The sequence below is a fragment of the Erigeron canadensis genome, chromosome 9 (genome assembly GCF_010389155.1).
Source record: "Erigeron canadensis isolate Cc75 chromosome 9, C_canadensis_v1, whole genome shotgun sequence".
NCBI classification, from domain to species: Eukaryota; Viridiplantae; Streptophyta; class Magnoliopsida; order Asterales; family Asteraceae; genus Erigeron; species Erigeron canadensis.
In genome coordinates this window covers 6,274,400-6,289,299 of record NC_057769.1, presented here as the reverse complement: position 1 = coordinate 6,289,299, position 14,900 = coordinate 6,274,400, and the positions used below count along the sequence as shown (strand labels likewise).

At 33.4% G+C, this 14,900-nt stretch overlaps 2 protein-coding genes across 4 annotated transcripts; one reads left to right on the top strand and one right to left on the bottom strand.

Annotated features, from left to right (window-relative positions):
- The first annotated feature begins 1,937 nt into the window (after nucleotides 1-1,937).
- On the top strand, nucleotides 1,938-5,666 carry LOC122582167 (auxin-responsive protein IAA13-like). Of its 3 annotated transcripts, none has more exons than XR_006321127.1 (5): nucleotides 1,938-2,555; nucleotides 3,282-3,550; nucleotides 4,104-4,218; nucleotides 4,313-4,574; nucleotides 5,436-5,666. XR_006321127.1 is itself a non-coding variant. In XM_043754525.1 (4 exons), exons 1-4 carry the CDS (start codon nucleotides 2,284-2,286, stop codon nucleotides 4,446-4,448), a joined length of 792 nt encoding a protein of 263 aa, XP_043610460.1. In that variant the 5' UTR covers nucleotides 1,938-2,283; the 3' UTR covers nucleotides 4,449-4,685. The 3 variants fall into 3 exon arrangements, 1 of the variants encoding a protein (XP_043610460.1); XR_006321126.1 differs by having other exon boundaries at nucleotides 5,182-5,666; XM_043754525.1 differs by lacking the exon at nucleotides 5,436-5,666 and having other exon boundaries at nucleotides 4,313-4,685.
- On the bottom strand, nucleotides 5,008-8,400 carry LOC122582166 (MDIS1-interacting receptor like kinase 1). Its single transcript, XM_043754524.1, has 2 exons — nucleotides 5,740-8,400; nucleotides 5,008-5,628 (listed from the first exon to the last, which is right to left on the bottom strand). Exons 1-2 carry the CDS (start codon nucleotides 8,387-8,389, stop codon nucleotides 5,207-5,209), a joined length of 3,072 nt encoding a protein of 1,023 aa, XP_043610459.1. The 5' UTR covers nucleotides 8,390-8,400; the 3' UTR covers nucleotides 5,008-5,206.
- Between the last annotated feature and the right edge of the window lie 6,500 nt (nucleotides 8,401-14,900).

Genomic DNA, 14,900 nt, shown 5'->3' with positions numbered 1-14,900 from the left:
ATTGTTTGTATATTCCTAAAATACTTTCTTCAAGTTCACATATATATTAGCTTCATAAAAGTATTTAATTAAGTTTTATAATACTCTAAGCTAATTAAGAGTTACATTTGCGGAATTTTCTTTTGATTATAGATTAGAAGTCAAACTATCTTACAATTAAGGCTGACATAACAGGTCACATGAAACCTGTTAAGACACGGACCTGTTAAAACACGAACCTGTTAAGGTCAAACACGAACACGACCTCTTAACTAATCGTGTCATTTTTTTCAAACACGAACACAACACGAAAATTAACAGGTGCACCTGTTAAGACCTGTTAAGGAACCTGTTAACATGTATTTTATAGAATTCTTGACTAATATTGAAAAAAAAAACTTAAGGATACAAAACTTTTACAAATCTCAACTATTTTATAACGACAATAATCCTTACATTACAAAAGTTTATAAACATCTTACCTTATAAAAATCATATATCAAATCATAATATCAATTCTTGGTATTTTATATATATGTATAATCTTAACATGTCTTAACAGGTCCGGATCTGTTAAGACACGAATCTTAACAGGTCTTAACAGGTCCGGACCTGTTAAGACATGAAACCTGTTAAGAACAGGTTGTGTCGTGTCGTGTTAACAGGTTCCGTATCAAAATTGTCAACCTTACTTACAATATGTCAATATTTAGCTTGAATTTTGTTTTGATAATTGTAATTAGTTTATGAAAAATAGCAGCAACTTGAATCTGCCCGTTTGCAATGCTTTTGGGGTGGATCATCTCTTCAGGCTCAAGTAACTATTGATTTTGATTAAGATCTGAACTCATAATAATGAAAGTACTTCTACACATAATTAACAGACCAAAAAACTTTCAAAATGTGCATAATTTCTACACATAATGAGCAGAAAATCGCACCACTGATGCACAAATTCTTCTCGGGACTATTCTCATGTTTCAAACATGTTTGATTCTTTTAACACAGTTTTTGAAATGCCATTAGCCGGCCACCATGCCCATTCTACTCCTTTTCCCATCTTTGAATCTTTCTTCAAAATAGCCACCATTCGTGTACGGTGTACCATTTGTCATACAGAGCTTTTCCCACGAAAGCCATTATAAAAGAAGCTAAGACCACGAACAAACCAATAACCCATCCTGTGATCATGTGTTTCGTGTGTGAATGCTTGTGTCGCGAATTGTGAGTCATGTTTTCGGTGCATGGAGCTAGTCAAGTCGGGTTTATTGTTCTAAGCATCCCATTTTCGGGGACAGGACCTACAAGTCTGTTGTAGGATACATCTAAAGAGATTTTAAAAAGATTTTGAAGCAAATTTTTAAAAAAAATATACTTAAAAAAGAAATTTTAATAAAGTTATACTTGAAAATAAAAATAAGTACATATTCAATAGGGATAAGTACATGGGAATATAATGAACTATACATAAATGTTTATGTTGTGTAATGAATTATTTAGATGTTTATTGTATTCAATGAACTTTCAAATCCCGCTTATTGATGTATCTGAGTATATGTGACAACCATATAAGTTGTCACTTGTAAGTTTTTACTGGCCGGATAGATTCAATAGCCGGGATTTGAAAGTTCATTGCATATAATAAACATCCATTTAGTTCGTTACACAACATAAACATTTATATATAGCTCATTCCATTCTCTGGTATACTTATCCCTATAAAATATATAAACAAAATTGTTCAGAGGTGCGTTGTACCATTTCTTGTTTGAAGATGAAAAACATATCATTGTTATCCAGAAACCTTTTTCTTGTGATAATTGAATGTGTCCAAAATCAACAATGTACAACAAGTACTGCATGTATTGCAACTTTCTATTGCATGGACAACTTCCTCATTTGGGGACAATTTCAGTAAAAGGAAATGATTGAAAATATGAAGGGCATAAAGCAGACACCTCGGCCCCATCACCCCATGTCATTTTCTCCCAAAACAGAAATTCTTTTCTCTTCATATCTGTAACTGAAATAAGCCCATGTTTCATTTTTGTATAAAAGCTTTTGATTAGTAAAAAGTTTCAAATTCGTTCAGAAGTTTTCTAAACTTTTACTGAAAAGTTTGAATTTCACTTAAAGTTTCAGCCTTCTTGTTAAAAAGCTTGAATTTTTAGTAAAAAGTTTCAATTTTTACTAAAAAGTTTGTATCTTGGTAAAAAGTTTTGGAAATTTGTTAAAAAGTTTCAATTTGTGATTAAAAAGGTTCAATCTTTATCTTTTTTTCTTTGTGTGTGTTTGTGTGTGAAAATGGATGATGGTTTTGATGGGGTATCATCAAATGGGTCAACAACTGGTGGTGGGTCAATCTTGACTAGTAAGAATAACAATAAAGATATGTGTATGTTGTCTGAAGTTTCTTCACCATTTCCATTAGTTGATGATAATGATGATGATGGAAATCTTGAATTAGGCCTTGGATTGAGTATAGGTGGTGGTGGTAATGGTTTGAAGTCAAATGTATCTGGTTGTGTTGGTCAATATGCTAGAATTTTGACTGCTAAAGATTTTACCTCTACTAGGTAATTTATGACCTTATGTTTTTCTTTCTATGATTTTGCCTGTATGAATTTTTGAATTTGTGTTTTTATGTTACATATTATTAAAATTCCTGCAAATTTTGTATGTTAGTTAATTGTTGTGCTGCATGCCTACTAGTCTTAAGGGGGTGTTTGGCTTAGCTTATTTTTTAACGCTTATTGGCTTATTTGGGTTTGGCTTATATAGATAAGCCCATTTTTTGTGGCTTGTTTTATGGCTGATAAGATTATCAAAACTAAGCCAAAAAAATGGATAAGCCAACCAAACACTTCCCTAGTGGTGAGTTTGTTGCTATTTTAGTTACTTTCATGAAATAGAGTTATATGGAAGATAATAAATAGGAATTTTAAATTACTTATTGTATGGAAATTTCGTATCAAGAATAATAGGAGCCTAGGGATATAATAGTTTTGATCAAATGCTGAAGTATTGGAATTTTATATAGTGATTAAAGTAATTGTTGGTAGTATAAATCTTGAACTTAACAAACGGGTTGCCTAGTGGCCTTCAGAATCTCTAGTGGAGATTCTACTCGGTGTCCAAGGAGTCTGAAGAATGTCTTTCGCATATCTTCCTTGGTCAAGACATGTAGGCCGGTCAGCGTATCCTGGATTTTGTTTACTATGAGTTTGTGGTCGCCTGTTACCCTAGTGCATGGTTTTGTTTATAATGAATATGATTTGGGTTTTGGAATTGTATTATTGTAGTGTGGTTGGGTGGCCTCCGATAAGAAGAGGTCACAGGCTAGCTAAACAAACCAAGTCACCAGACGAAGAAACTAGCTCAACACCCGAACCAAACAAAACTATCAAAAACGACCTTTATTCTGAGAGGAAAAAAGGGGTTTTGAACAAAGGTTATCTAGCAGTGAAGGTGAATATGGATGGAAGGTTAATCGGAAGGAAAGTTGATCTCAACGCTCATAGTTCGTATGCAACATTAGCACAAACGTTGGAAGATATGTTTTGTCAAGAACGTAAGTTTGCCATCTGATTTTACTTGCACGCTTTTTATGATTTATAAGTTGTTTCACAATTGTTCATGTCTAAATTTAGAAGTGGAAAAATGGACTTGTTGAGTAATGGCCTAATGGGTCATGATTGGTCTGGGTCAAAACATGTGACTCTGCAAGTCAAAACATGTAAAATTAGCAAAATGGGTGGACTGTAACTTTGAGCAGACCTGCTAACACATTTTGTCCTTTATATTGAAAACTAAATAATGCCTTAATTGTAATTATAAATACAACATAATCAAATGATATGCCTTTGAATAATACAATTTGGAAGATTGTATGCATTAGATATAGACTTTGGCAACCTTCAGCCTGTTTCCTTTTCAGCTAATTCTTTTTCTTTGACCAGTTCATAATAAAATACCATCCAAATCAAATTTATTTATAAAATATGCTTTTAATTTGCCACCTATGTCGTAAGCTTTACATGTTGTGGTGTTTGCTTTTTTCTTATACAACCATTGTGCAAATTTCGATCCAAAAATGCTAAATTGACAATGTTTATGGTCTTTAGGGACACACACAGAAACAGCAACCCCGTCAAAACTGTTGGATGCAACATCTGAGTTCGTGCTCACTTATCAAGATAAAGACGGAGACTGTATGCTTGTTGGTGACGTTCCTTGGCAGTACGTTTTATCATTTGTTGCTCAAAGATAACAAATGGTTTATTTCAGTTAGTCAGTTACTTAAATTCGTCCTGGCAACATTATTTGATTTCAGGATGTTTCTAAGCACTGTGAAGCGGCTTAGGATCATGAGAAATTCCGAATCTATAAAGCTTGGTAGTCATAAACATATGGTTGCAACATCAATATGTCTAGAAAAGAATACAAGACGAAGAAGGAATGACATTTGATATTATGTGTACTTCATTCTACCTTCTGATTGGATGAGAACTCAAAAGTTCTTTCTAATGGGTCATTGATCCTTTTGGGTTTTCGGGTATCCTTTCTAAATCAACAGTCTGTTACAAACTCAAGAGGTATTTTTGATTTCTTTGATCTTGTAATTATGCTGTATATTCAATGAATAAATATTCATGTAGTCTAGATGGATAACAAGGTTCGGATATATAAGAAAACCATTATGTGCAGCTTGGGTGGCAAAATGGGCGGGTCGGGCAATTCGCTTACATGTCAAAAGAGTACAATTTTGTATGAGCCAAAAGGGTCTGTGTGATTAATTCTTTTAGCGTAACTCGTTTAACCCATTAGTAATAAACCACCAATCTAGTTCGACTTATATATATATATATATTAGTAATGCATCAAAATGATGTTTTTTAAGTGTTCTCACCGTTCTTATTTTAAGACTGTTCTCACTGGAGTGTTACCCTATATATATATATATATGTAAGTTGTTAGAAATTGCAACCTTTACATGTATCAGACAAGCTCAAGTAACTGTTGATTTTGAATAAAATCTGAACTCATTTTACAATATGAATGAGGTGGTATGTTTACATTATTTTCAGTAAGAATGAAACGACTTCTACACATAATTAACAGACTCAAAAACTTACAAAATGTGCATAATCTCTACACATAATTAACAGAAAATCGCACCACCGATGCACAAATTCTTTTCAGGACTATTCTCATGGTTCAAACCTGTTTACAAAAGGTCAGTTACAGGCGAGGTGCTAAAAACAGGTTTATCTTTATCATTAGTTGCGGGATTTAATCCGCCATTGTTGGTGTTACTGCTACTTTTTCTTCTCGGTCTTGCCTCCTCAAGCATGCTTATAACATCTCTCATGGAGGGCCTATCTTTCGGAAGCTTAGCCGTACAAATTAAGGCTATTCTGAGGACTAACAACATCTCTTCTTCTACATGTTTGCAGTTTCCTACATTCTGATCTACTACTTCTGTTAACGGTTTGTTTTCTCTGATTTTTCGACGAACCCATTCGACAATGTCTACTGAATCTCCAAACTCAGGTTCGATTGGATGTTTTCCAGTAACGAGTTCCATCAGAACCACTCCGTAGCTGTATATATCACTCTTCTCATCAACCTTTAATGTGTATCCGTATTCTGTAATCAAGATAAATAATGAGTTGTGTGTTTAATAAGTGATTTTTGTACTTTTGAAGAGTCAGTTTCAAAACACAGATCAGAGAATCACAAGATAATATAATAACTCACCAGGGGCGATATAGCCATAAGATCCAGCAACCATCGACACAGTCTCGTTCCTCTTCACCATCATCTTTGCCAACCCGAAGTCAGCAATCCGGGCCTCCAGATTTCCATCCAGCAAAATGTTATTAGGCTTCACATCACGGTGGATCACTGCTGGGTGACAATCGTGGTGCAGATAAGCCAACCCCTGAGCCACTCCAACAGCAATATTATATCGCAAAACCCAATCCACCAGCAACCTTCCTTGCCCGTGTAACGCTTCACCAAGACTTCCATTTGTCATATACTCGTAAACTATCATTGCGTTCTTATCGTTGTGTAAATATCCCAACAATCTGACTATGTTTCGGTGCCTCAGCTTGCCAAGTACATTCACTTCACCATCGAAGTCGCCTGCACTGCTTCCAAGCTCGATGTCGTTTTTAGTGCTCCATAGCTTTTTAACCGCCACAGTAGTGTTTGTGCGTTGAATCTCGACTTTGTAGACAACTCCAGTGGCTCCCATACCGATGACGTTTGATTCCTTAACACAATTCAGAATGTCATTGCTGCTAAAGTTGAGTTTTTGAAATGCCATTAGTCGCCACGGCCATTCTCCTTTCCCCATCTCGAATCTTTCTTCAAAACAGCCTCCGTTCGTGTACCATTTGTCATAAAGAGCTTTTCCCGCAAAAGCCAATATAAAAGCAGCTAAGACAACAGACAACCCAATAACCCATCCGGTGATCATGTGTTTTGTGTGTAAATGCTTGTGTCGCGAATTGTTGCTCATGTTTTCGGTGCATGGAGCTAGTACATTACCACATAGACCAGCATTTCCAACTAGATCACTCGGGTTTATGGTTCTAAGCATCCCATTTTCGGGGACAGGACCTTCAAGTCTGTTGTAGGATACATTAAGTGACTCCAGTGCTGGAGAATTCCCAAAGTTTTCGGGTATACCACCAGTTAATGAGTTGTTTGACAGATCAAGAACTGCAAGGGTGCCCATCATGGAAATTGGGACTGGGATCTCTCCGGTTAGTTGGTTGTCTCGGAGATTCAAGTAGACCAGCTTTTGGCAAGAGGCAATACTAGAAGGAACAGTTCCAGTGAACTGGTTTGAAGAAAGATCAAGGATTGAAAGAGAAGGGCAATCTTGGAACTGATTTGGGATTTTCCCAAGCAGCTTGTTTTCGGAAACCAGGAAGTTTTGAAGATTAGGAATAGAGAGAATTGAGGAAGGAAGTGAGGACTGAAGTTGGTTTCTGGAGAAGTCGAGGAACGAAAGGGAAGTAGACAATGATATGTCATTCGGGATTTGACCCGTTAGATTGTTGTTTGCCAATTCAAGCCTTTGAAGCTTTGAAAGACTACCAAATCCAACAGGAATCACCCCCGAAAGGAAGTTGTTTTGCATACGAACACGTACTAATGAATTACAAGTTGATAAACCGATAGGAATTGGACCCGAGAACTTATTATTGAATAGAATCAGTTTTGTGAGATTACCTTGATGACAAATGCTGTCAGGAATTCTTCCTGTGAAGGAATTCGACGATACATCAACCCATTCCAAGGGGGAATTAAGTCCAAGATCGTTTGGGAGAGAACCAGAAAGAGAATTGTTCCACAACTCGAGAACTCCCAACTGGTTCAGGTTACTAATTCCAGGCGGGACTGAACCGGTCAGTCTGTTGGACATCACATTGAAGAGCTGTAAGTTCTTCAATTCTGATATCTCGGCTGGAATCTCTCCAGATAACATGTTATCAGAGAGATCCAGTTGAGTCAGGGAAGTCAACTTCCCGAGTTCCAAAGGAATCTTTCCTTCTAAATTGTTCTTGTACAAGAACATTGCTTCTAATGCCTTTAGATTCCCGAGTTCCTTGGGAATCGAACCCCCAAAATTACCATACGCCAAGTCAAGATACTTCAAATTCGACAATTTCCCAAACTCCGCCGGAATACCACCAGAAAATTCGTTGTACCCAAGAACAATGCTCTCTAAAGACGAAAGCTCACCAATTTCTTTCGGTATCACCCCTGTTAGATTATTCCCAGAAAGCCCAAGAAACTTCAACTTCTTTAGATTCCTGAACGACACCGGAATTGAACCAACAAAGAAGTTCCCTCTTAAATCCAACGTCTCAAGAACCGTATTATTCCCAAGATCCTCAGGTATATCACCCGAGAAGTTGTTACTAGAGGCATTAAGTATAGTCAACCCTCTCGCCATTCCTAAACCTTTAGGAAACACATCAACAAAGTAATTCTGGCTCAAATCAACCGTCTCGAGCAAAGTAAGATTTGCAAGTGACTTTGGCAATGGAGAAGCAAACCCATTACAACATAGATTGATAGAAGTAAGACTTTCAAGTCTTTGAATGTCATCAGAAACCCGCCCACTTATATTTCGTCGTGAAAGGTCAAGCTTTTCGACTCTTCCCATTGAATTACACACAATTCCTGTCCAATTACAATGTACATTGTGTTCTTGAGTGATCTTCCAGTCTTTAAGTTGGTCTAGAGCATCGATAAGGTGTGACTTGATCGATAACAAGATCATAGCTTCATTATTCACCTCCACCACCTTTGCAAAAACTGAAGAACAGAAGAATAAGAATGAGAATATTGAGAACAACAAAAACAAATGTTGTTTGGAGATGATCATTGTTTTGTTGTTATGTTTGGTTTGTTGTAAAGAATTGTGTGTTAAGTTATGATCATTATTATGGATCTAATTAAGATTGGAATGGAAGTAGTGAAGTGGTGATATTATTATTTGTAAGTAGTGGTAGTTAAGCAGATAACATGGGAAAGATTTGTAATTATTTATAAATTTTTGTATCTTTTCTAATTAGATTAAATTAAAATTAATAAATAGTAGAGAAGAGGTTGAGATCTTGAAGGTAATGGGACAGACTGGGAAATTTTTGGAAGGATTGAATAATCATCCGACATGAACATGGGAGAGAATGTGTTTTCTTTCCTAGCTACTTTCATTTGTCAACTTAGTGACATATATTTTATTTTTACATTTATATTTATATACATTATCTTTATACATACAAGTTTTCAATCACAAATACACACTCCACACATTTGTTCCAGTGAGACTGAGAGTGTGAGACTACAACTTATAAATTTTGGTTGATAGATCATGTTGATAACTGATAGAGGAAGACCATTTTTGGTTATTTGTTAGTTAATTTGGTTGAATAAGCATAAATAACATATCTAATTACAAAAATGTGATTTTGAGAATGTAAGTATGAAATGTATAAATTCTTTTACTAAATGCCAATGTTCTGTTTTTTTGCTTTAAAAATGATGGCTCGTTGTGGGTATATTTGGAGTTGCTTATAAGTGAAGGCATGTTACAAAAGTGTAACACAATCTAAGCTAACAAAAGCAACACACAAAAGTTGAATCCTTAAGCACATTAATTCATTTAAGAAAATAAAAACATTCTAAAAGTTTCTTTAGGTTAAAATCCCAAGTTATGACAAAGATTCATGATTTTTGAGTCAAAAATACTCAATACCAAACCCCACATAGGCACATATGTTATATATGATACTCAATACTCATAATGTTATCAGTTTTTTTTAGTGGTTTGTTCTTTTAATTAGATTATAACAATCACTAAATGATGCTTATTGCTTAACTTTGTGTAATTGAATTTGACCCAATTTCTACTATTTTGTATTTTTATGACACTTATGAGCTTTACATTTCACTTTCATTGTTAAGGTTCTTTAATTTCTAAAGCTATGTTTAATTATTTAAATTAAAGTTGTATATTGTATATACATTGTTCAGCACATATAGATAAATGCAGAGTGCATGGATTCTTGAAGCAAAGGGCATATATGAAATAAATATGAAAATGGTGATGGGCATAAGATATGAATTATTGATGGTTGCGAATACATGTAAATGCATAATCTCACATGCTAACATGTGATTCATTTTTATATAGTAAACTTTGAGAGAGTGGTATGTCACTTTGGGGCATCAAAAGGTTATTACCCATGTGAAAAAGCCATCTTCTACCTCTCTTCATCATATTATTAGAGAGAGAAAACTATATCAATTTAGTTTAACCCAAATTATTATATGTATGATGTATCTACATGTTAATGTATGTATATGTTCAATTCATAAAATCATAAGTATATTTGTGTTTGTGTACGTGTATCGGTCTATGTATGGTAGAAAACATCACTAAATAAACACAAAGAAATAAGCTTAAGGCCCCATCCTTTTCACATCTTTTCTTTGTGACCAAATAGTGTAAAAATCGAACTATCTTGTTCATATGTCCACTAATCGGCGCATACATTGCATAAGTGGTTATATTATAAATCATTTGCATTTTGTCTTAAAAATTAAGAATATATATAAAGATGAGTGGGTGTTACAAATTTCTTGAAACTAATGTAGCACAGTATAACATTGGTGTTTTCACCTTATGTTAAAAAGATGAGTCTATTCCACATTGTTCATGGAAAAATTTGAAATTAAAAGCGAACTTTATAAATATATGGAAACATTTGCAATATTAAGATTATGGCATGGTAGGTTTTTTTTTTTTTTTTAAAAAATAATAATATATTTATCAAAAATATTTTAAATGATAGTTCATATGAAGTTTAATCAACACTGATATGAAAAAAAATCATCAATAGAAATTGTCAGCATGTATTTTTCTAGTATTCATTAGCCTTATGGCTTTTTCCTCTTACTTTTTCAGATTCACATATTGTCCCTAGATAATATAAAGTGTAATTTGAAAGATATATATATTTAAAATGGGTTAAGTGCGTTGAAATGTAACTTATTATGATCAAATGTCTATGTCTATAGTGAGAACTAAATATCAGATTGAATATTGTGTGTTAAGAACTTAGTAAAAATATACAAATCATGAGCCGACCAATTAAAAACCTGCACGTGGTAGTTCATATGGGTTGCCACGTATGTCATATTACATAATATGGACAATTATCAAGTTGTTAACATACAATGTCCAAAAACTTAATTCGTTCCTACTATAGACATTCAGTTATAGTTAGTTATATGTCTAAGTACTTTTAAGTTTACCAGAATCACTTACAAATATGTTCATAATAATACATGTATGATTTCATAAGTTAAAACATACATACAATATTTTTATTAATAGTTTAAATTGTATTATTTTATCATAGGATAAGTATCCTGGAATGTAACAAACTTTGAACGAATATCAATAAAATAAAATAAATAAAGTTGTGTTCATTGTATGTAATCTTCTTTAAATTATGTCCATTTTATGTAAAAATGCATACGTGACAACCATATATAGCTGTCACTTGTTAGTTTTTGATTAACCGGATACATTTTCTTACACACAATAGACATAATTTAAAGATGATTAGATACGATTAACACAACTTTACTTATTTCATACTATAGACATTCGTTTAAAGTTTATTACATTCCCAGATATTTATCCCTTTTATCTTCATCGGTATTAAATAACATGCAACAGTTTTAAAAGAAAATCATCGAGTTACCATCGATTTACAGTCGTTGTATTGTGTGGGCAGTGGCATTATGCTACCGTGGGCAGTGATAATACTTATTCATTTGATTTTAGTCGGACTAGAGAATAATATGCATATTGGGTGTTACAGTGTTACTAATTTTGAGAAATAGTATGATAAGCGATCACACAATATATTTTAATATATAACAGATAGTGTTTGTGCGTTGTGGCGGTGAGATGGTAGGGGTGATAGATCAAATCATAAAGTATAATAGCCAAATGCCTTAACCGTACGGGCTCTGCCCTCGGATTTAAAATTTCGTCGAAAGTATATCGAATGACATCTCTAATGAAAGAGAATAAAATTTTAAGAACACCCATACAATTTTTATAATTTATAGATATGCAGTTTTTGAGATAAAAGATTTTGAATGAATTAGAGGAATAAAATAATTTATGGAGGAGAATAAAAAAATGAGTGTTTGAGATTTGAGGAGAGAGAAAAATGAATTGTTGAGATTTAAAGGTATTATAGATATATTAGGTAGAGATGTTTAAATTAGTGAATAAAAAAGAATGGTAAGTAAGATAGTTCAATCACTTAATTGAGATTTGAAAAAAGAACAAAATCCTTTATAAGATAGTACAGTACCCGCGCGTTGCGGCGGCCGTCGAGTTAGTGGCGGTGAGATGGTGGGGTGATAAGTCATAGAGTGTGATTGGTCATAGAAGTTGATAGGTCATAGATTGTGATAGCCAAATGCCTTAGCCGTCCGCCCTCGGATTTAAAAATTCGTCGAAAGTATATCGAATGACATCTCTATTGAAAGAGCATGAAATTTTAAGTACACCCATATAATTTTTAGGCCATCCGGAGCAAGGCGTTATTTTACCTTTTTTTGTGTCAAGAAGCCTTATAAAGCCACGTACATTGCCCCAAGGGGCTTTATTGATTAAAAAAATACTCTAGGCACGTTGTACAAGACGCTTAAAAAAAAGGAACGTTGTGCAAGATTCCAAACGGCTACATGCTTTTTAATGTTTTTTTTTCTTCAATTTAACCCCTCATATTTCCTATATATACACATATTTATTTCACAACCATATTTTTACAACTATCTATCTATCTATCTTTCTTTCTTACAAATTTTTATACAATTTACACACAATTATTCACCTTACCTTTCATCTATGGATCCCAGTATTTCTTTCTCATCTTCATCATCGTCATCTTCTTTTAATTCTATAGACTCCGACGAATATGATGATGCCGTCGAAAGTTTTGTTAAACAAAACATAAAACAAAAAAATAAAAAATACATGTTTGACCCACAAAAAGGGCATTATGAAGAAGCCTTGCTCCATGTAAATATGGGAGAAAGCTCCTTGATGACTGGATTGACACTTGTCAAAAGATGCTTCTAGGAGGGGCTTTATGGGGAAGCCTTGCTCCGCTTAGCCTTATAGTTTATCGATGTATGTTTTTTGAGATAAAAGATTTTGAATGAGTTGGAGGAATAAATGATTTATGGAGGAGAGGGAAAAAAATGATTGGTTGAGATGAGATGAGGAGAGAGATAGAGTAATATATTTATTTTAGACTAATAGGAGTAAGGCTTTATGAGGAAGCCCCTCATAGGGGATCTCTTGACAAGTGGCAATCCACTCATCAAGGGGCTTCCTCTCATTTTCTCTTGGAGCAAGGCTTCTCAAAAGAAGCCCTTCTTGTGGGCCAAACTTGTATTTTTATTTTTTGTTTATGTTTTGTTTAATAAAACTTTGTTTCTTACAATTCTTTACCCTTGAGTTTTTATCTTTGTATATTTAAGCTTGAACTATGTATTGCAACTTAACCAACGTTTGTATTTTTAAGCTTGGAACAAGATATACACAAAAACAAAGATTTTAAGCTTGAGTAGCGATTATGATAAATCTCCTCGATTTCGTTACAGAAAATAACCCGATATACTTTTAAATGTCCGAATATCCAAAAGCTACTCCATCATATGTAACTGATTCAAGGCCACTGCTTCTCATCCTAACTAGCAGTTCAAGCTAAAATGCAATAACACAACACAATAAAAAGGACTATACCATATCACCATGACTTGTAGGTGTAATTGATGACTATAAAGAAGTTTTTTCTTGTAACACGTAGTATTCTATTTGTTAGAAGAGTTGGTCAGCGAGCAAGAGTCAAATACAACAAATCAAGAACTTATAATATACAGTTTGTTATGTATTGGTTGTGAAATATGTGTATATATAAGAAATAAAAAAGGTTAAAAAGAAAAAAAAAACATTAACAAACATAGATCATAGCCGTTCGGTGGTTGGCCAAGTTGACAACAACTATTTTGGAGTCTTGAATGAAGCGTCTCAAATTTCACGTTGCAGACCAATAGCGCCCCTTGGGCCAATATTCATGGCTTCTTTGGGCTTTCCAGGGCTTCCCCTAGCAAAAAAGTGGAAAAGAAAAGCATTCTCACGCCTTGTACCGTATAGCCTTAGGTAAATATAGAATTGATAGATGAAACATTTTGGAAAAGTAAATGTTGAAACTTAAAATTTAGACAATAGCTTTTTGCTTTATAATATAATTTAGATATAGATTAGATATTAGAATTGTATATTAATTATGAAGATAATATAAAACCATGTTATAAAACGTAAATTATACTGTTCTATTGAAATTTATGCACATAACCAAATTCACATCATAAAACAATTAGTACAACACTTAGGTAGCATATGATAATGTCTTAATTAAAAAGTCATGACTTAATTTTGATTGACTTAAATCATGAAGTCAATCAAATACGTTTGTTATTGACTTAATAAGTAAAAAAACAACTATATTGACTTATTTTTATTCAATCACTTTCTAAATTCAGTTATTTAATGACTAAATAAACAAACAAGCACTTAAGCACTTGGTAGATATAGTTTATTAGATTATGCAAATATTGATCAATGGAAAATGCACTTAGGATCACATGGGGTACCACAAAAGATACACGATTAACTTCCTACCCATCACCAATAAGATTTGCATAATTGTAGAGAGAGTGAGAGACGGAGATAATGGGTAGTGGCTAGTGAGGCACATGCTTACATTTTGATACGTATATAACTAAACTCATTATTGATAGTTTTAAATTAAATAAATTTTGATCACACATACATATATATTATAGAGGTACTCGCTCAATGCAGCGGTGATGACAACAACAAGTGAGGGTGGCGACGATAACGGTGTTTTTATTAATGTAAAATGATGTAAAAAAATTAATGTAGTTATTTTAAAAATTAAACGAGATTTATGTTTTAAAATAATTTCATTAAAAATATTATACATATATTAGGTGGGTAGATAGAGATTAAAAAATATTTGCGGGGTATATCAGGTAAATCAAATGTGTGGGTTGAGAAAAAGTAAAAAGTTTAAGAGTTATTTAGGTATTTTAAAAGCTAAAAAAAAATTTTAAATTTTTTTATTTTATTAGGGATAAAAGTAAAGATTGAAAAAAAGACCTTAAGCTCAACATACTTTTATAAAAATATCCAGTTTGTGTCATTTATTTTTTTTATTGATCAAAGTATTTATAAACTTTCAATATGTGTTTACATATAAATATCATACAAACCA